The 20035-nt window shown below is 38.8% G+C and overlaps 1 protein-coding gene across 1 annotated transcript; it reads left to right on the top strand.

Moving 5' to 3' along the window:
* The first annotated feature begins 570 nt into the window (after positions 1 to 570).
* On the top strand, positions 571 to 20035 carry FBXO33 (F-box protein 33). Its single transcript, XM_068991299.1, has 4 exons — positions 571 to 1172; positions 14622 to 14732; positions 15450 to 16135; positions 18078 to 20035. The coding sequence occupies exons 1-4, from the start codon at positions 571 to 573 to the stop codon at positions 18347 to 18349; spliced, it is 1671 nt and encodes a 556-aa protein (XP_068847400.1). The 3' UTR covers positions 18350 to 20035.

The following is a 20035-nucleotide window of genomic DNA, read 5'->3' as shown; positions in this document are numbered from 1 at the left end:
AATGAAAAGCGTCGCGACCTCTCGCACCAACGCGAGTTAACGCCACTTCGACCGCCAGAGCCCCCAAGTTAACCGACTTGCAGACTTGACTGGACTGAGTGGTCTCTGAGAGACGGGAGAGGGCGCCCCTCTGCCGGGATCACCAGCGCTTCCCGCCCCGCCCCACCGGCCTACGTGCGTCAGGAATCACGTGCCTCGTCTCCCTTCCCTACCGGCAAGCGGGCGCTCCCTTCTTCCGGAAGTCGCGCCCAGTCACGCCCAGTCTCCTCCCACCACCGGTGACGTCAAACTCAGCTCCTACCACTGCTGTGCCTCCGCCTCCAGGCGCGGGGAGGGCTCCCGGTTCCTTAAAGTAAATCCTGCCGCTTCCGGGCTCATAACCAGTACAAGGGAGGGTTTTTAAGTTGCGGAGAGCGCAGGCCTCGGACGCGCGTGAGTAAAGTTTGACAGGCCAGAGGCTGGCTATCTGGAGGCCACCCCCGCATAGGCCTTTCCCCCTCTCCGCAACTTGTGCCGCACTTGGTTCCGCCGAGACCCACGACGGTTCCGCCCCCTTCTTCCTTGTCATTGATGTTGTTGTTCTTGTCAGTGCCGCAGCCCCGACCACCGGGAGCCCGAACCCGAGCCGGGGCCGCCCGGGTGGCGCGGTGGCGGCGGCTGCGGCTGCAGCAGCTGCGACGGCTGCGGGGGCTGCTCCGGGGACTGCGGGGGCGGCCGGGGACCGGCAGCCGGCGGCGGGGCCGAATGGCTCTGTGCGGGCAGGCGGCAGGCGCCGCGTCGCTGCCTAGCGAGCTGATCGTGCACATCTTCTCCTTCCTGTCCGCGTCTGACCGGCTCCGGGCCTCGGCCTCCTGCTCGCACTGGCGCGAGTGCCTCTTCTATCCGGCTCTCTGGCCCCAGCTCCGCATCTGCCTCCGCGTCTCGCCCGCGGAGCAGCCACGGCTCGAATTCCTCATGCGCAAGTGCGGCTGGTTCGTGCGAGAGCTGCGTGTTGAATTCGCCGCGGAGAACTACCTGAGCGGCGGCGGCGGCCCGGGCGATGGAGGCAGCGCGGACGCCGGGACTGGCGGGGAAGAAGTCGAAGCCCTGCAGCTCTCAACCCGTTGGCTGGAAGTGCTGCGCACCTACTTAGAGCTGGTCCTGTGCGTGCTAGTCAGCATCCGGAACAACAGGTAGGCTCTTCGCAGCCCCTCCATTCCTCCTCCTCCCCACCCCCACCCCCACCTCCACTTCCCGGGGCTCAGGGTCGTCTCCTTCCTCTCACCTCGAAATAGATTCACTGTGGAAACGCCCCGCCCGCTTCAGCGTTGCTTTTTTCAGTGACTGGGGGTGTCAGTTCTAATCCGGCCATTTCCTTGAGGCGGGAGGACATAACAGGACTCATCCTAATACTTTATAAACAGTGATGGACTTGGTGTTTATCAGACAGCACTCCTGGCGCCTTCCAGGCACTGTCTCATTCATCCTTACGGCAGCAGTGGGATGGAGTTGACAGGCGCGGTCATTCATTTTACAGATGAGAGCTGAAGCTTGGAGGGTGAGGCCTGAGAATGAGTCTGGGGAGAAACAAAACTAATTTGTGTTTTTGTTGTTTTATGCTGAACCTATCCGATCAAAATAGTTCGTGGTGGCGGAGGGAGTAGGTATGCCACAGGTTTCGCATAGGTTCGAGACTCTCCCGGCAAAAAAAGAAATCTTTGACAGCCATTTTCTTACCGGGAATGGTTTTAACTAGGCCAGGCACAAAGAGTAGGAGGAATTTTTTTTTTTTAAGGGATCGGGGTACTGCCTGATCATCAGGATTAGAAGGTCCCTCCCTTTTGCACCTCCAGACTCAACTTGTCCCCATTGATTCACCTAAAAGTAGCACCGTACAGCTTGGTGTTTGCGTGTGTTGGGGGAACTGGCCAGTGTCTGCAAAGAGTAAGCCCAAACTGTCCTGATTTTGCATCAAGACTTTACTGTAAATCTGGGGCTAACTTCCTGTGTTCTGGCCCGTCGTCCTAATCAGTCTTTTCCATTATTTATCTATCGCCCTCTCCAGGATCCTATTAAGGTAGATTTTCTCTATCTGGACATTCTAACTAAGCTTAAAATTAAACTGTGAGGTAGAGGAAAGTTCATAAGTTCAAAAAAGGAACAGCTTAGGTAGCAGTAATAGTTTAGCAGTTTGCAAGTAGTTTCACATTCAGGATCTTATTTGATCCTTTCAGCCGAACCTGTGAGTTAGGACAGCTGCTATTATCCCTGCTTTATAGAAAGGAAACTGAAACATAACAGGGTCAAATAATTTGCACATTATTTCATACAGCATTGTTTTTCTCTGACAGCAGTGTACTTCCTTTTGCTGTAAATACATTATGTTGAACAGGATGGAGTGAAGGTCCTGGTTATGCTAAGTGAGATGGATATATCTGTATTCCTAATTCTCTGAATCACAAGGGTGGAAAATAAGCATTAGCTGCAAGTTGTATCTGGAGCATGGCTGCATCATCCCAGTATGCTGTGTATTTTCCTAGCTTTTCACACCAAGCCATTTTATTTCCTCACTTTGCTTTTATGTGGCAAAAGAGGCCGTTTAAGGCCATAAGTTGGTCTTGATCATGTTGGAGACTTTCTGTCAGAGTTGAATGTGTGGCTGGAGGCCCAGCTGACCCAGAGATTAGAGTCAGTAGTGAGCACTTACTACTGATGATTCAATGGAGGGTAGAAGTGGGGTGGCTTCTTTATAGAAAGGAAACTGAAACGTAACAGGGTCAAGTAATTTGCCAGTATCAGTTAGATTTTTCTTGAGATTAGATAGCAGTTCTGAGCAGTCATTTAAAAATGCATGTCTTTTGTCCAAGTAAGAACCCACTTTACAAAGCTTTTATCTAGTTCCTTTTAACTGATTGGTTGGTTGGACAGGTAAAGGCAAAATAGTAATATATCACATCTTCCCTTTGTTGTTTAATTTTTCTTCGGCTCCCTTCCTCACCCCTATCAATTTTTATTTTTTTAGCTGTGTGTGTTGAGGTAAAGTTGACAAATAAAAGTGAACCTACCTCTTCTTTAGCATCTCAATCTACTTGTCTATAAGACTGCTCTCTAAATAATCTTTATATATTTGGAAAGAAAGTCTCAGCTTTATTTTTGAAAATATTTTGAGATACTCTACTAATATGGGAAGTACTAATAAGGATGTTAAAAATTTAAGTGAAACTAATTTTCTTTAGAGAAATTTGAAGATGTTTTAAACCAAGATGTTTATTTGATAACTCTGATAAAGCCTATTCTTATTTCCTTCATAATCACTTAAACATCAAACCAGGCTCAATGAGGAATGACTCAAATGCTTTAGTGTTTAGTGTTCTTTGATTTTCTAAAACCATAAAATTCAGTAATTAATGAGAAAAATCAATATTTGACATTGTTCTTTACATTTCCAAGGTAAATGTTACAATGCTCTTGCCTTATGATTTCTACTACTTTTTAGGTAGAAGAAGAGGATATGAACCTACCAAGTCACAAACTTTATGCTTCCTCCTTTATGTTGAATTTCATACAATTCAAACTTTATTTTGCTGTGTTTCAGTTATTTTCTTGTCTCTGAGTTAAAGAACTAAAACCATAACCTTGAATTGTGGGAACTTTTCAAGGGTACTGTTCTGAGATAATAATTGGCATTTTGTTTTGCTTAATTCCTGGGTATGCACATGTACTCTCAGTGATTGTAGCCACCTTACCAATTTCTTAGGTGTTTGGGACAACTGATGAGTATCAAAGAGGTACAGAAATGCCTCTCATAGTTCACTTCTCCAGAGGAGGCTAGGATACCTGCCTTCTTTATCAACAGTCAGAACGTAAATAAAAAATTAGTATTCAAAATACTAAAAAAGAAAAAAATAAGTACACATTCAACTGTATTGTAAGTTAAATCGGCTGAATTTCTTCTATAGGAAATTGTACTTAGAAGTTCAAAACAACAAATAAAAATATGCATTTTTAGATTTTAACCTGGCTGTCAAGTTGAGTACTACCTATTAAAATGCTGTTTTTCATACTCCTTAGGAAAAATGAGACTTCAGGGACAATAAGATTTATGATAATAGCTAATAGACTCAGTCAATAAAAATACTTATTCTTAATCAGTAAGCATAGGTACATTGTCAACATGTGATTTATACTTTCCTGGACTATATAAATATTTTGCCTTTTAAGGCTATATAAATATGAGCCTTTTTGGATGAAAGATTAATTGAGGGCAGTACTTTTCTAAAAGATGCAAGCCAGAGAGACTTTGTACAAGAGTGATTTTCTTGTTAAAATCTAACTGCATGGGCTGGGGGGGAGGTTCAAGAGGGAAGGGACATATGTATATTTATGGCTGATTCACATTGATTTATGGCAGAAACTAACACAATATTGTAAAGCAATTATCCTCCAATTTAAAAAAAATCTAACTATCTAGATTGACCAGTTTTTTGACTGTGCCTGCTTATATACCCTCCTAGTAGTAGAACATTTATCAATAATTCTTAGATGGGGTCTGCTGACTTGGCACGTGCAGTCACAGAGAATCTTATCTTAATATTTTTTTCAACATCAGTATGCCAAGACCCAGCAATTGATAAGGCAATCTAAAAATACATCTTAAAATAGATTAAAAATTCTTTGGACATTTCCTATTACTATCCAAGAAGGTAGGAAATTCTTGAAGGTATTATCTCCAGCAACCCTGAGGCTTATTTTTCTTGAAATATTTTTCCCATCACAGAGCAATAAATACATGCAATAATAATATTTCACTTTTGAGAGCTAACTTTTCTTACTTGTTTTAAAACGCCCATTTGGAGAATATGTGTATTAAAATATACTGGGACTCTGACCAGTCCTTGCTGCCCAAGAGATAGTTGCTTTTAGAGAAGAGATACCTTACCTAACAGACTCCTCACCTTAAAACTGACAGATTAAAGTGACTCCGTGGGGATAGCTTCAAGGTCATGGAGCAGAAAGGAGACTAACCTGATGAAGAAACTAATCTCCTTGGAGGGCTGCTGAGAGGAATTAGGGCTCTCTCTAGTCCATAGGCAGAGAAGGCAATGGCATCCCACTCCAGTACTCTTGCCTGGAAAATCCCATGGGCGGAGGAGCCTGGTAGGCTGCAGTCCATGGGGTCGTTGAGGGTCAGACACAACTGAGCGACTTCGCTTTCACTTTTCACTTTCATGCATTGGAGAAGGAAATGGCAACCCACTCCAGTGTTCTTGCCTGGAGAATCCCAGGGACCCGGGGGAGCCTGGTGGGCTGCCAGCTATGCGGTCGCACAGAGTCAGACACGACTGAAGTGACTTAGCAGCAGCAGCTAGTCAATAGGTATATTCTTCCAGTTACTGAGAACTGAAGATAGAGGATGGGAGATAAAACTCAACAAAAAGGTCATCAAAGTAAAATACTTTCCCTGTGTTACAAGAAGTGACTGAGCGGCTTTTGAGTGAAGGGATTAAGTGATCTCCATTTTAATATTTTAGTTCTGAGGCAGCCTTGGAAGAACTCACCCAAGCTGTTAAATTTATAGCTGATTTAAGATGATAATTGTTAAAATATGGGGTTTTTTTCCCCCTCCAAATATTGAGAGTATACTATGTGCCAAGCAGTGAAGACAAACTCCCTGTTCCGGTGGATTCGACATTCCAGAGGGAAGAGATAGGCAGAAGAAAGTAAACAAATAAAAGAAAGATTATTTCGATTGAGAAAGTAAAAGAGGGCTATGTAATAGTGACTAGGTGGCAACTTGAGATAGATTGGTGAGGGAAAAACCTTCTCTATAAAGGACATTTAAGCTGCTACATGAATAACAAGTCACCCATCTAAAGATTTGAGCAAACAGCATTCCAAGCAGAAAAAAGAGTAAGCACCAAGGCTTTAGGCCAGCCAAATTTTTGGCTTCTTGCAACAGTAGGAAAGAAAGAAAGGCAGGACCATGTGAAGGGTGAGAGCAGTGTCACAGTGAGCTCTTAAGTATAGAAGGAGGATGGAATGGTGTTTTTTTATGAGAACTTGTGGAATAAAGTTTGGACTATATTCTAAGAATAGAAGTTATTGAAAAAATGTTAAGGACAAGCATAAGGTGATCTAATTTGCATTTTAAGGCAATCATTCTGGTTACTGTGTAATGAATGAATAATCCTCATAAGAGGTGATGATAGCCTAGAGTATGATGAAAGAAAAGATTTTTTTTTAAGTGGATGGATATGGAATATATATGTTTGGAAGTCGAGCCAAGAAGACATGCTACTAGGATGTAGAGGAAAGGAAGAATCATTTTTTTTTTACCATCTGTCTTTAAAACTCACTCACAGTTTTCTTTCTTTCTTTCTTCCTTAGTACTGTTAAAATTGCCTTATAATAATATGTTAAATAACACTTTTAAATGTCAGTTTTATTTAAATAAACCTTTTTTAATTTTGTAACCCCTGGGATTTGAGGATGATGGTAATTCAATAAGTGGGGGTTTCCCTGGTGGCTCAGTGGTAAAGAATCCTCCTGCCAATGCAGGAGATGCATGTTTGGTCCCTGGGTCGGGAATATCTCCTGGAGAAGAAAATGGCAACCCACTCGAGTACTCTTGCTTGGAAAATCCCATGGACATAGAGGGCCTGGCAGGCTACAGTCCACGGGGTCACAAAGAGTTGGACACAACTTAGCGACTAAGCAACTACAACAGTTCAGTAAGTGAATTCATAAAGCAAATTCTGGAAAATTGCTTTTAGTTAATGGATCCTATGAAAGTTGATAAGGAATACTACCATAGGCCTATGACTTAGTTGTAGAATCTCTAAAGCTGTACCAATAGCCACATTTAGCTAATCAAATTTTAAATTATTTGGATAAAATTAAAGATTTAGTTTGCTGTACTAGACACATTTCAAGTGCTCCTTATGTGGCTGGTGACTACCATTTTGGACACCATAGAACAGAGCATTTCCATCATGGCAGGAAGTTCTGTTAGTCAGCATTTCTCTAAAATATTTGTCTTCTTTGTTTGATTTTGCTGTGGTCATTTATTAACATTTTTGAGAGGAGTAAATATGTTACTAAAAAGTATTATGTAAATGCAGACACATTTGATATCAAACATGAACTAAGAAGATGAGAATTGTTCTGAAAAAATTCATGCAATGATATAGATTAGCTTATTAGGTTAGAAAAGGAAAAAATTGCATTTTGTGACCTCCTGTACATCATTGAGAAAGACTTAACCTTGTTAATAATTGCATCTTTTTAAAGAATCAAGTTTGTATGTAGTCTCCTTTTTCATAATTAGACTTAGCTGTATTAACTCTAATTTAAGGTTATACTAAATAATCCAAAGAAGTCTCAGAGAAAAATGAAGAGTTTTCAGTACTCTGCAGTTAGACCTTGGGGAGTATTTCTTAAGCTCACAGATGGTTAATATGGTTTTCAAAGAATTGCCCAACTAATGCACTGAATCTGTATGTATAGGTTTTTATAATAAGGCTATCGAAAATTATGTTGATTGTTTGATTCATAGGGAAATTTTTACCCTAAGAAGAAACTAAGATCGCTCTTTTCAGTGAAAAATTGTGTGTGGTTGTTTAATTTCTTTCTAAAAATTTTTTATTGATGTATAGTTGATTTAGAATATTATTAGTTTTCAGGTATGCAGCAAAGTGATTCACTTACATATTTTTTTTTCAGATTAATTTCATGCCCCTAATTTATCCCTCTCCATCCTCCTTTTCTGCTTTTGTAGCCATAAATTTGTTTTCTATGTGAGTTTGTTTCTGTTTTCTATGTAGATATATTTGTATTATTTTTTAGATTTCACAAATGAGTGACCATTTTTTGAATTGATTGGTTTTTCTGATGTTATGTGAACTGTTTGTATATTTTGGAGAGTAACCTCTTTGTCAGTCACATCATTTATGAATATTTTCTCCCATTCCATAGATTATCTTTTTAATTTTTATTTCTTTTTAACAGGTGGAAAATTGCTTTACAAAGTTGTGTTGGTTTCTGCCATCCAACAATGCACATGAGCCACTATTATTCATATATCACGTCCCTCCCCTTCCCCTGTCCCACCCCTCTTGGTCATCACAGAGGCCAGGCTGGGCTCCCTGTGTTACATAGCAACTTCTCACCAGCTCTCTGTTTTATACATGGTAGCATATATATGTTGATGCTGCTTTCTTAATTCGTCCCTCTGTCCTTCCCCTACTGTGTCCACAATTCCATTTTCTGGGTCTCCATTCCTTCCCTGCAAATAAGTTCATCAGTTTCATTTTTCTAGATTCCGTATATATGCATTAATATACGATACTTGTTTTTCTCTTTCTGACTTACTCTGTATGATGGTGGTAGTTTACTTGCTAAGTTGTGTCCAACTCTCGCCATCCTGTAGACTGTAGCCTGCCAGGCTCCTCTATCCATGGGATTTCCCAGGGAAGAGTGCTGAAGCGGGTTGCCATTTCCTTCTCCAGGGGATCTTCCCAAGCCAGTGATTGAACCCATGGACCCACGTCTCCTGCATTGCAGGCAGACTCTTTTACCGCTGAGCCACCAGGGAAGCCCTCACTCTGTATAACAGGCTCTAGGTTCATCCACTTCACTAAAACTGATTCAGATTTGTTCTTTTTTATGCCTGAGTAATACTCCATTGTGTATATGTCCTGCGTCTTCTTTATCCATTCATCTGTCATTGGACGTCTAGGTTGCTTCCATATCCTAGCTATTGTAAATAGTGCTTCTATGGACATTGGGGTACATGTGTTTTTTTCAGTTACGGCTTTCTTAGGGTATACACCCAATAGTGGGATTGTGGGGTCATATGGTAGTTTTATTCCTAGTTTTTAAAGGAGTCTCCATGTTGTTTTCCATAGTAGCTGTATCAATTTACATTCCCACCAACAGTGCTAGAACGTTCCCATTTCTCCAAATCCTCTCCAGCGTTTATTGTTTGTAGATTTTTTGATGATGGCCATATTTCTTTTGCCTTAGGAGACATAGCTAAGAAAGTATTGCTACAGTTTATGTCTGAGAATGTTTTGCTTATGTTCCCGTCTAAAAGTTTTATGGTGTTATGTCTTATACTTCAGTCTTTAAATCATTTGGGATTTATTTTTATGTACGGTGTGAGGGAGTGTTCTGACTTCAGTTTACATGTAGCTGTCCATTTTGCTCAAGACCACTTATTGAAGAGACTGTCTTTTCTCCATTATATCACTATATTTTTCTCTCCATTGTCTTAGATTAATGTCCATAAAAATTTTAGGATAATTTGTTCCAGTTCTGTGAAAAGTGTCATGAGTATTTTGATAGTTGTTGTTCTTGTTGTGTGTTTAATTTTGTCAAGTGGAACTAATGTATAGCATAACCACATTTATTTAAGAAATTGAAAGCATGGCTTGTCTTTAACCAGTGCTCTGCTCATATAGGCCTTACATAAATTAAAATCAATTTGTCGAATTTCCCCAAAAACTTCCTGGCCTTCCTCATTGCAATCACTTGGATTTTTTTTGTCCTCCTTCACTTTCCTGTTTCATGTAAACCCATTACTCCTTGAAATTTGCTTAAGTCTGACCCACATATAAACTGTAGGTTTAAATTGGTAAGACTAAGTGAAAAGAAGCAGCAAGTATTATGTTGGTGCAAACATAATTGTGGTTTTGGACCATGAATTTTAAATCATTATAACTAGACTCAGACACATCTTTATTAATCAAAATAGGAACCATTACAATCAACACGTCTTTGACAATGAGAAATAAATTTGTTTATTCCTATAGCATAAAAATCCATGCTTCTGGGATTTAGGGAACTCTTGGAAAGCATTTTCTGCCTTCTGCTGGTTGTGGAAGCATTTTCCCTACAAAAAGTTGTTGAGCTACTTGAAGAAGTGGTAGTTACTTGGCTAGAGGTCAGATGAATTGGCAGATGAGGCAAAACTTCATAACCCAGTTCATTCAACTTTTAAAGCATTTGTTGTACAACATGTGGTCAGGCATTGTCATGGAAAACAATTGGGATCAGACTGGCAGCCGACCACCAAACAGTACCAAACAGTGAGCATGACCTTTTTTGGTGCAAATTTGGCTTTGGGAAGTGCTTTGCAACTTCTCTGTCCAGCCACTGAGCTGGTCATTGGCCAGTTGTCCTATAAAATCCACTTTTCGTCACGTCACAATCAGATCAAGAAGTGGTTCCTTCTTGTGTAAAAAAAAGAGAGAAGATGACATTTCAAAAACATTTTTTTTTTTAAATTTTCAGTCAGCTCAGTCAGCTTATGTAGCTTTTTCACCTTTCCAGTTTGCTTCAAATGCCAAACAACTGTAGAATGGTTGACAGTGAGTTCTTCAGCAACTCCTCATATAGTTGTAAGAGGATCAGCTTTGATGATTGCTCTCAATTGGTCATCATCATTCCAATGGCCAGCCACTATGCTCCTCATCTTCAGGGCTCTGGTCTCCTTTGCAAAACTTCTTGAACCGCCACTGTACTGTATGTTGATTATCAATTCCTGGGCCAAGTGCATTGTTGATATCGTGAGTTGTCTCCACTGCTTCATGACCCATTTTAAACCCAAATAAGAAAATTTCTCGAATTTACTTTTTGTCTACATTTCTGTAGTCTAAAATAAATATAAAATACACAGCAAATAATTAGTCATAAGCAAAATACATAAAGCAAATAAACTAATGTATGACATAACCACATTTATTTAAGAATGCATTGGAATATCAAATGGCAAAATTCAGCAATGCAAAACTGCTATTACTTTTGCACCAATCTCATAGTACTCTGCATAAGGCTTCTTCCTTTCGTTTGCTCCAAATCACTGGTCTTATCACTGTTAACACTAAGTCAGGTAAATCAGTTCTTCTGTCCAGGAACTTGTCTTGTGTACTCTTCTGTTACATCTCTGAAATGGGCAAGGAAAAGGAAGGAAACTGGGGCCACACTTGAGCCATCTTTTAACCTGGTTAGTTATTCAGATGTTGCTGATAACTTCCAAAAAGAATCTCATTCTTAGAAACCTCAAAAAATCAACTTTGGTTCAAGGCAAAGGAGAAAGGCACTCACCTGAGGCAAAAAAAACTTTGATCTGTAGCTTAGATCCACCTTCCCAAGCCACACACCTTCTCCATACCAAAGTCCTAGTAGAGTTACCACTGTGGTCATGGGGCTGGGTGAGCCCCAGTCATTTTGCCAGTACTGCAGAGAGCTGAGGAGTATTTGTGTTCTTGATAGTTTGAAATCCTAAACTAGTTTTCCTAGAAAAACAGCAGTATTCAGCAACCGTTTATCTTTACTGAAGTATTTGAAAGGAAATCCAGTATATAGATGTCATTCATTTTATACTACGCACTTCAGTATAAAATTCTGAAAATTACGGACCTATATATACCTTTAGGACTTCCCAGCCGGCACTAATGGTAAAGAACCCACCTGCCAATGCAGGTAGGTGTGAGATGCAGGTTCAGTCCCTGAGTTGGGAAGATCCCCTGGAGGAGGGCACAACAACCCACTCCAGTATTCTTGCCTGGAAAATCCCCATGTACAGAGGAGCCTGGCAGGCTGCAGTCCATAGTGTTGCACAGAGTCGGACATGGCTGAAGCGACTGAGCACGCAGTACATGTAACCAAAATAACATTAATACACTTAACAAAACTGTCAGTAATTCTTCAGTCTCTCCTGATTTTTTAATTAGCCTTTTTAAAATAAAACCTTTATTTCCACGCCAAGAATCTAAACTCATGTACCTTTGTAACTTAACCACAATAACTTTTCCTGTAACTGACACAGTACATATCTGATAGTTGAATGAGTAGAGAGTAGGCGAGCAGTCTGTAGCCTCCGTTTCTAAATTATAAATAACAGTCTGACTTCACTCTGGATCTGGATGATGACTTTGTAAAATAGGATAAAAAATGCAGTTAGTTGAAGAATATTATTAATAATACAATATTATTGCAGAATGTTGAGTTCCCTGTGCTATACAATAGGTCCTTATTGATTATTTTATATATAATATTGTGTGTTTATTAATCTCAAGTTGATAATTTATCCTTACTCTCGACATTTCCCATTTGGTAACCATAAGTTTGTTTTTGAAATCTTAGTCTGTTTCTGTTTTATAAATAAGTTCATTTGTATCATTTTTAATTAGATTCTAATACATATTAGATTTTAATACATATAGTAATAGCATATGATATTTGTCTTTCTGTCTTCATTTAGTATGATAATCTACATCCATCCATGTTGCTGCAAATGGTATTATTTCATTCTTTTTATGGCTGAGTAGTATTCCATTGTATATGTATACTTTGTCTTCTTTATCCATTCATTGGTTGATAAGACATCCAGGTTCCTTCCATGTTTGGCTATTATAAATGGTACTGCAATGAACACTGGGATTTGTGTATATCTTGGAAGTATGGTTTTCTCCAGATTATGCCCAGGAGTGGAATTGCTGGATCATATGGTAGCTCTATTTTCTAGTTTTTTAATTAACCTCCATACTGTTCTCCATAGTGGTTGCACCAATTTACATCCCCATCAACAGGTATAGGAGGGTTCCCTTTTCTGCACAGCCTCTCCAGCATTTATTATTTGTAGATTTTTTGATGATGGCTATTCTGACTGGTGTGAGGTGATACATCATTGTAGTTTTGATTTGCATGTTTCTAATAATTAGCAATGTTGAGCATCTTTTCATGTGCTCTTGGCCATCTATATGTCTTCTTAGGAAAATGTTGAGCTGTATGAGCTATTTGCATGCTTGTGGATTGCATCATTTGCAAACATTTTCTCCCATTCTCTGGATTATCTTTTCATCTTATGATTTCCTTTGCTGTACAAAAACTTTTAAGTTTAATTAAGTCCCACTTATTTTTGTTTTTATTTCCATTACTCTAGGAACTGAATCCAAAAAATACTGCTGCAATTTATGTCCAAGAATGTTCTGCCTATGTTTTCCTCTTGAGTTTTACATTATTTGGTCTTATGTTTAGGTCTTTAATCTGTTTTATTTTTTTATATGGGATTAGAGAATGTTCTAATTTCATTCTTTTACATGTAGCTGTCCATTTTCATTTTTTCCCAGCATCACTTATTGAAGAGACTGTCCATTTATTCATTATATATTCTTGCCTCCTTTGTCATCAGTTAGGTCACCATAGGTGCCTGTGTTTATCTCTGGACTATCTGTCCTGTTTCATTGATCTATATTTACATTTTTGTGCCAGTACCATGCTGTTTCGATTATTATAACTTTGTAGTATAGTCTGAAGTTAGGGAACCTGATTCTTCCAGCTCTGTTCTTCTTTCTCAGGGTTTCTTGGCAATTCATGATCATTCTTCAAGCTAAGTTTTAGAATCATCAGACTTTTTAGTGAAACTAAGGTTACTAATTTGGGAAAATATGTCATAATATTAAGATATTATTTTTCATTTACTTAAATCTTTTTATCACTTTTGTGGGTTATACATTTCTTATTATAGTTATCCCAAACTTCTAGTTACAGATGTAATTCTCTAGTGGTTATGTTAAAAAGGAAACAGCAGACCCAAAATGGAGTCAGTTATGCTAAACCCCATGTCACCAAACTAAGACTTAATACCTAGCACAGCTGTGGTTTTAATCTGCCTCAGGCTTGTAACCTTTAATCAGTTAGCCTGGAATTACCAGGTCAGCATTAGTGAGGCAATCTGCCATATAGTCCCTTCAGTTCCCTTTAGGAGGGTGACTATTGCCTGGAACAGTGCATTATTTACTAATAATTTACTTCTTCTGCTTCCTTTCTACTTTGAAAGCCTTTCCTTTTCTGTATCTCTGCAGAGCTCCTTTCTGTTTCTACATAGGATGCTGCCCAATTAACAACTCTTTTAATAAAGCTAATTTGATCTTTAAATTTACTCAGTTGAATTTTTGTTGTTTAACCATTATTATTAGCATTTAAGTATTTTTAATCTTTAGAATTTTACTATTTAGAAAAGTGTTTTGTAGCTAAAGTTATTTACAGATTTTTACATATATATTTTTAATTAACCTCTTAATGGTAAGCTCTGTGTTTGATCACAAAACCGGAGGAGGTTCTCTCTATTTTAGTTAAAGAATATTTCTTACTGAGAAGATATCTCCAGGGCAGTGCCCCACCGTAGAACATTTAATGCACTAAGTTAACTGGTTTGGAAAATTTTAACTGGTTGGGAAAATTTTATATTATAGTTAAAATGTATATGAAAAAATATATATATGAAACTTAGAGCTTGAATGTTCTTTCATATGTCATTTTGTTATTTATTCATCCCTAAACCTTTAATGTAGGTATTATTATTACTGATAAAGAGTTGAATTCCAGCAACTTTAAGAAGACTTTTCCTTGAGTTCTGAACTACTTGTTATGCTTGATCTTTAAAGCTTATGCTGTTTTCTCCTATATCGCATTGTTTTTCATTGTATGTTAAAAGCAACCTGAAAGTACTTAGTTGGATTCTAAATGAGTTATTAAGGTAGAAACTTCTGTAGAATATCCCTTCTGCATATGTTTACTTTTAATATTTATATTTTTATGTTAATTATAGACAATCATTTTAAATTACTTTTTTATAGGAACCTCCAGAAGTTTAGCCTTTTTGGAGACATAAGCGTTCTACAACAGCAAGGAAGTTTGTCAAATACATACCTCAGCAAGGTGGACCCTGATGGCAAAAAAATCAAACAGTAAGTTATATAGTTAATGGAAAGGGACTCTATAATAATAAAAATATTTTTCTGAGAAATTTTAAGATACTGTCCAAAGAGTAATGATATTTTTTTCTGAAAAGAACGTGTACCCTGGAAATGCCTTAACAATGAAATAGTGATCAATACGTACCATTCCAATCTTTAAGACAAAGAATTTGCTGTGTAATTATTGCTATTTAAAATTTAACTTCTCTACTTTACTTTTCTATAACATGAATTGTAAATCATCAGTCTTTTCTTCTCTACTGATATAAAATGCTCCTTTACTTGAAAAACATATTTCTATATGGGTAATATAGTTGGTGATGGACAGGGAGGCCTGGTGTGCTGCGATTCATGGGGTCACAGAGTCGGACACGACTGAGCAACTGAACTGAACTGAATATGTATTATATTTTTATGTGACTTTTAATGATAATACTACTTGTGGGTCAAATGAGTGTACTCAGTTGCTCAGTCACGTCCAACTCTTTGCAACTGCATGGAATGTAGCTTGCCGGGTTCCTCTTGTCCATGGGATTTCCCAGGCAAGAATACTGGAGTGTGTTACCATTCCTTTCTCCAGGGGATCTTCCCGACCCAGAATTGAACCCATGTCTCCTGCATTGCAGGTGGATTCTGTGGATTCTTTACCATCTGAGCCACCTAGAGCTAAGTCTTAACAGGATTGTGTGGCATGTGCTTTCCTTACAGAATTCAGCAACTGTTTGAAGAAATACTGAGTAATAGTAGGCAACTGAAATGGCTGTCTTGTGGGTTTATGCTGGAAATAGTAACCCCAACATCACTGTCATCTCTCTCAAACGCTATTGCCAACACCATGGAGCACCTGAGTTTACTGGACAACAATATTCCTGGTAACAGCACCCTTATCTCCGCAGCAGAACTGGAGCGATTTGTGAATCTGCGCTCACTTGCCCTGGATTTCTGTGACTTTACAGCTGAGATGGCTAGAGTCTTAACCGATAATAACCATGTGCCTTTGCAGCGACTTTCTCTCCTGGTTCACAATGTTTCCGTGATGCACAAGTCTCTGGACAACATGCCAAATGATGAGCATTGGAAAGCCTTGTCAAGAAAGAGCACCAGCCTTCGGGTCTATATTATGGCTTTTGATATCAAGAGTGAAGATATGTTAAAGATTCTGAAACCCAGTATACCACTAGAGAGGATTCATTTTGACAGCTACATCACTTGTGTTTCAGGAGCTATTGTTGATCTTATATCTAGGCAGTACGACAAGTTCCTCACTCATTTTATATTAATGAATGATGTGATTGACACGTCTGGTTTTCCAGATCTTAGTGACAACCGAAATGAAGATCCGTTGGTTTTATTAGCATGGAGGTGCACAAAGCTCTCTCTTCTGGCAATTCATGGTAGGTAACTTTTGTTTGTTATAGTTTGAATTTGTTATTATAGCTAAAACATTTTATACCAATAAAAAGATAGCACTGACATTTAGACTGTCAAAAACTCTTATAACAAGTTGATATGCAGATTTTTTATACTTTCTAACATGACTGAAGCGACTTAGCATTGTATGCACGCATTGGAGAAGGAAATGGCAACCCACTCCAGTATTCTTGCCTGGAGAATCCCAGGGACGGAGGAGCCTGGTGGGCTACCATCTATGCGGTCACACAGATTCGGACACAGCTAAAGCGACTTAGCAGCACCAGCAACATGTGTATAACATGTATAATATATACCACGTATAACATATACCACTTACAAGTGGAAAGACACATTTCTACCCTATTTTGTTCCAGCTCCCGTATTACTGTTTTTCTTTCACCGTGTGATTAATAGTATTTCACAAAAATGGCATTTGAAATTATCCAAGAAAACACACATATTCACTTGCAGTAGATATAGTTCTTCTTCTTAGAAACATAACACAGAAGGAAGAAGAAAGTATGATTTCTTCCATGCTCACTGCCTCATCTTCTAGATTCTTGGTATCAACATGTGAATTTGTAAACATTTTTTAAATGATGGTTCTGTTGGTTGAGAAGTGCTCTTTTCTTACTGGCAGGCCTTTCATCTGAATGTGAACTAATTTTTCACTTGGACAGAGTCCCTTTTATAAGTTAGAAGAACATATTACTTCTTTTCTGAAACTTGTAAGATATTTAGAAAATATAAAGTCTGCATGAACAACTTAAATTTATTATGTTTCATTATTTCGAAAATTAATCTTTTAGCTGCATTTGAGTGTGGGAGTGTATCTTGCTTTTCAAGTTTTGCTTTATAATTTGGCCAGTCATTGGAAGTAATAGCAAAGAATAGATCACTATTGAAGTTAATAAATTAGGATTTTTTTAATAGGATGAAGAAATAGCAAGATATTTAAAATTAAGTTAATCTTTTTAAAGCTCCTTTTATTTTTTTGACTCTGCTCAGAGGCTTCTGGGATCTTAGTTACCCACCAGATATCGAACCCAGGCCCCAGCAGTGAAAGAGCCAAATTCTAACCATTGGGTCAACAGAGAATTTGCTAAAGCTTTTTTCTCTTATTAAGAAGTAAAACGTTATATTTGCTAGTGGTAATTAACAGTTTATCTTTAAAGTGTCACTTTATAACTTTGGACTGTGAAGTACTCTGTGTGTGTGTGTGTGTGTGTGTGTGTGTGTGTGTGTGTGTGAAGTACTGTGTGTGTGTGTGAAGTACTGTGTGTGTGTGTGTGTACACATATATGCATGCGCACACGCACAGGGTGCTCAGTCACATCTCAACTCTTTGGGACCCCGTGGACTGTATGCTGCCAGGCTTCTCTGTCCATGGAATTTTCAGGCTTCTCTGTCCATGGAATTTTCCAGGCAGGAATACTGAAGTGTGTTGCCATTTCCTACTCCAGGGGCTCTTCCTGACCCAGGGATCGAACCTGCGACTCCTGCATTAACACAGCAAATTCTTTACCACTGCACTACCTGAGAAGCACCATAGGAGATGACTTTTCCTAATGAAAAATACCAGCTTACTATGTATTGTTAATCAGAAGCTATAAAATTATACTTTAAATGTCTTCAGTTTTACTAAATGTGCTGATATCAGAATACAGTTATAGCACCTATCTGTTCACCAGCTGCAGTGATGTTCTTAGAGACAATATCAGACTTCCAGTCTTTTTTTTCTCTGAGCTAAACAATTACTGGGGCTTCCCTGGCAGTGGTAAAGAATCCACAAATCTCAGCATATTTTTAAAGGAAAAGGACCCCAAAGTGGTGAGATACAAATTTGTGGGAAAGACAGATGTATAAAATAGACAAGATAAAATACAAGGAAATGACAGTGCTTGTCTTTTGCTTACTTTTAAGGTTACACAGTGTGGGCACACAACCTCATAGCCATTGCTCGTCTTCGTGGCTCTGACCTAAAAGTACTTGAAGTCACCGAAGAAAGCATCGATTTTGACCAAGGTGAACTGGCCGACCAGGATGTGGACCCAGTGCATAATCTTATTGAGCAGGTATCCCTGGGCCTCGGTCAGCCTTGGCATGCAGTCATGGACATCGAATCACTCAGTGTCTTCACTGAACCAAATCGCCATTTTTACAGAGAGATGCAGAGCTTCAGCGAAGACATTTAGCTTTTTTTTTAACGTACAATTCCTGTGGTTACATTTGCAAGTAGGGCCCTATTATGTTTGTTTGGTTTTTTTTCCAGTAGTGTGAATTAACCCCTTTGTGCTGTGTTTAATCAGTATTAGCTTTATAGAATTATATGTGTATATTCTACTTCTTGATCAAAGAACATAGTCGGGTATTGGTTTAGAAGTTCAAAGTGACAATGTATAGGGCTTTCACGGTTAATGGACTTGTTACCAGACCTTAAGAATATACAACCGAAGGTTGTCTGAGGTTGCTGGCTAACTATTTTTCACTGAGTTACTCTGCCTTTTGATGTTTTTATTCTTTGTGTGTCAGAGCTCAGGAGCCAAAATATTTTTATACATATATAGATATATATCCGTAGCCTGGTGGATTTGTATGCAATGCACTGCATTCATTCATTCAGATAGCATTTCATTGATTTGTATTTGAAATGGAAGAAGGGAGGATACTATGATCCCAAATGAGTCATCTTTAACAGAAAAGCCAAGACTTTAACTTTCATTACATATATAATAGTCAATTATCATCAACTACCACTCTGAATTTTATATAGTAGCAGGTTAGACCATTGCTTAATCCTTTTTAAAATGGATTTATGTAAACATGAATACTCAAATTACTGGCTTTTTCCTAACCTTATCTGACATAATTTAATTCATCAATTACATTATACATTCAAGTTAGCTTTTTAGCCCAGATTTCAAATAGTGGAGGAAGAAAGAAATAATATTCCAGGGTAAAACCTCCTAAAAGAATATCATCAAATCACAGAGTTGTAAACACACATGCTTGCAAACAAACATTAGTCGTGAAATCCCTAGCAACAAGTCACTGGATTTTTCTCTGTCAGCGCGCGTGTCAGCTGCCAAAGAATAGACTTAACTGAAGAAGTGCCCACATGCTGGCAGGGGCTGGCCCACTCTGGCCAGCCAGATACTGCTAGATTGTAATATTTAAGGTCGAATTTCGACCTGTGGTACACAGCTGTGCTGTGGCTCAGTCAGCAACCTCAGATCTCTGAAAAAAAAAACACAAAACAAAAAAAAGAAAAAAAAAACCATGCACCTGTTTCACTGTGAATAGTGAATGTAAAGGAAAAAAAGGAAAAACTGAAAGCTTGTTCTATCACAGGTATGAGCTGCTATGATAAATGAAGAACATTCCATGAAGTATGTTTTAAAACCTTGTTATATCTGAGAGGCTTTAAAAGCCGACTTAACTGTTTCAGGGCAACCGCGGTACAGACGTGGTCTCTGTGAGACTTCCACCTGACCCCAGTTTTAAGTGGTACGAATGTTGTGCATTTAATGTTAAAGGACAGTCTGCAATAATAAAGTAAGTAGCCAACGTGGGTGCCCAGCAGTGCTGAGACCTGGCTGCTCTATTGTAAGCTTTGGAAACACAATTTATGCAACAGATGTCCAGATATGATTCTATTTATGGAAAAAGTTTATATGTATTTTACAAATGGTTTTACCATCTTATATTAAAATGACCTTTTGACAGGTGTGCACTGTTTTGTCTCCAGTGAGCACATACCATGCGGATTTTTTATGTACATCAGTAGTGTGAATCCACTGGCACAGGGTGTGTAAATGCCAGATGTGGTGAGATTTTATCTTATAAATGTGATCAGATAAAATAACTCCTGACAGAAACTG

Source organism: Capricornis sumatraensis, chromosome 19 (assembly GCF_032405125.1).
Source record: "Capricornis sumatraensis isolate serow.1 chromosome 19, serow.2, whole genome shotgun sequence".
Lineage (NCBI taxonomy): Eukaryota > Metazoa > Chordata > Mammalia > Artiodactyla > Bovidae > Capricornis > Capricornis sumatraensis.
The sequence above is the reverse complement of the archived record's forward strand: the minus strand, read 5'-3'. Positions and strand labels throughout refer to the sequence as shown.

Bases quoted from the DNA above. Each gene is read 5' to 3' on its own strand.
- FBXO33 (XM_068991299.1), top strand. From the start codon at position 571: ATGTTGTTGTTCTTGTCAGTGCCGCAGCCCCGACCACCGGGAGCCCGA. The intron at 1,173-14,621 runs GTAGGCTCTTCG...ACTTTTTTATAG, and splicing joins GTCAGCATCCGGAACAACAG to GAACCTCCAGAAGTTTAGCC. The intron at 16,136-18,077 runs GTAGGTAACTTT...CTTACTTTTAAG, and splicing joins CTCTCTTCTGGCAATTCATG to GTTACACAGTGTGGGCACAC.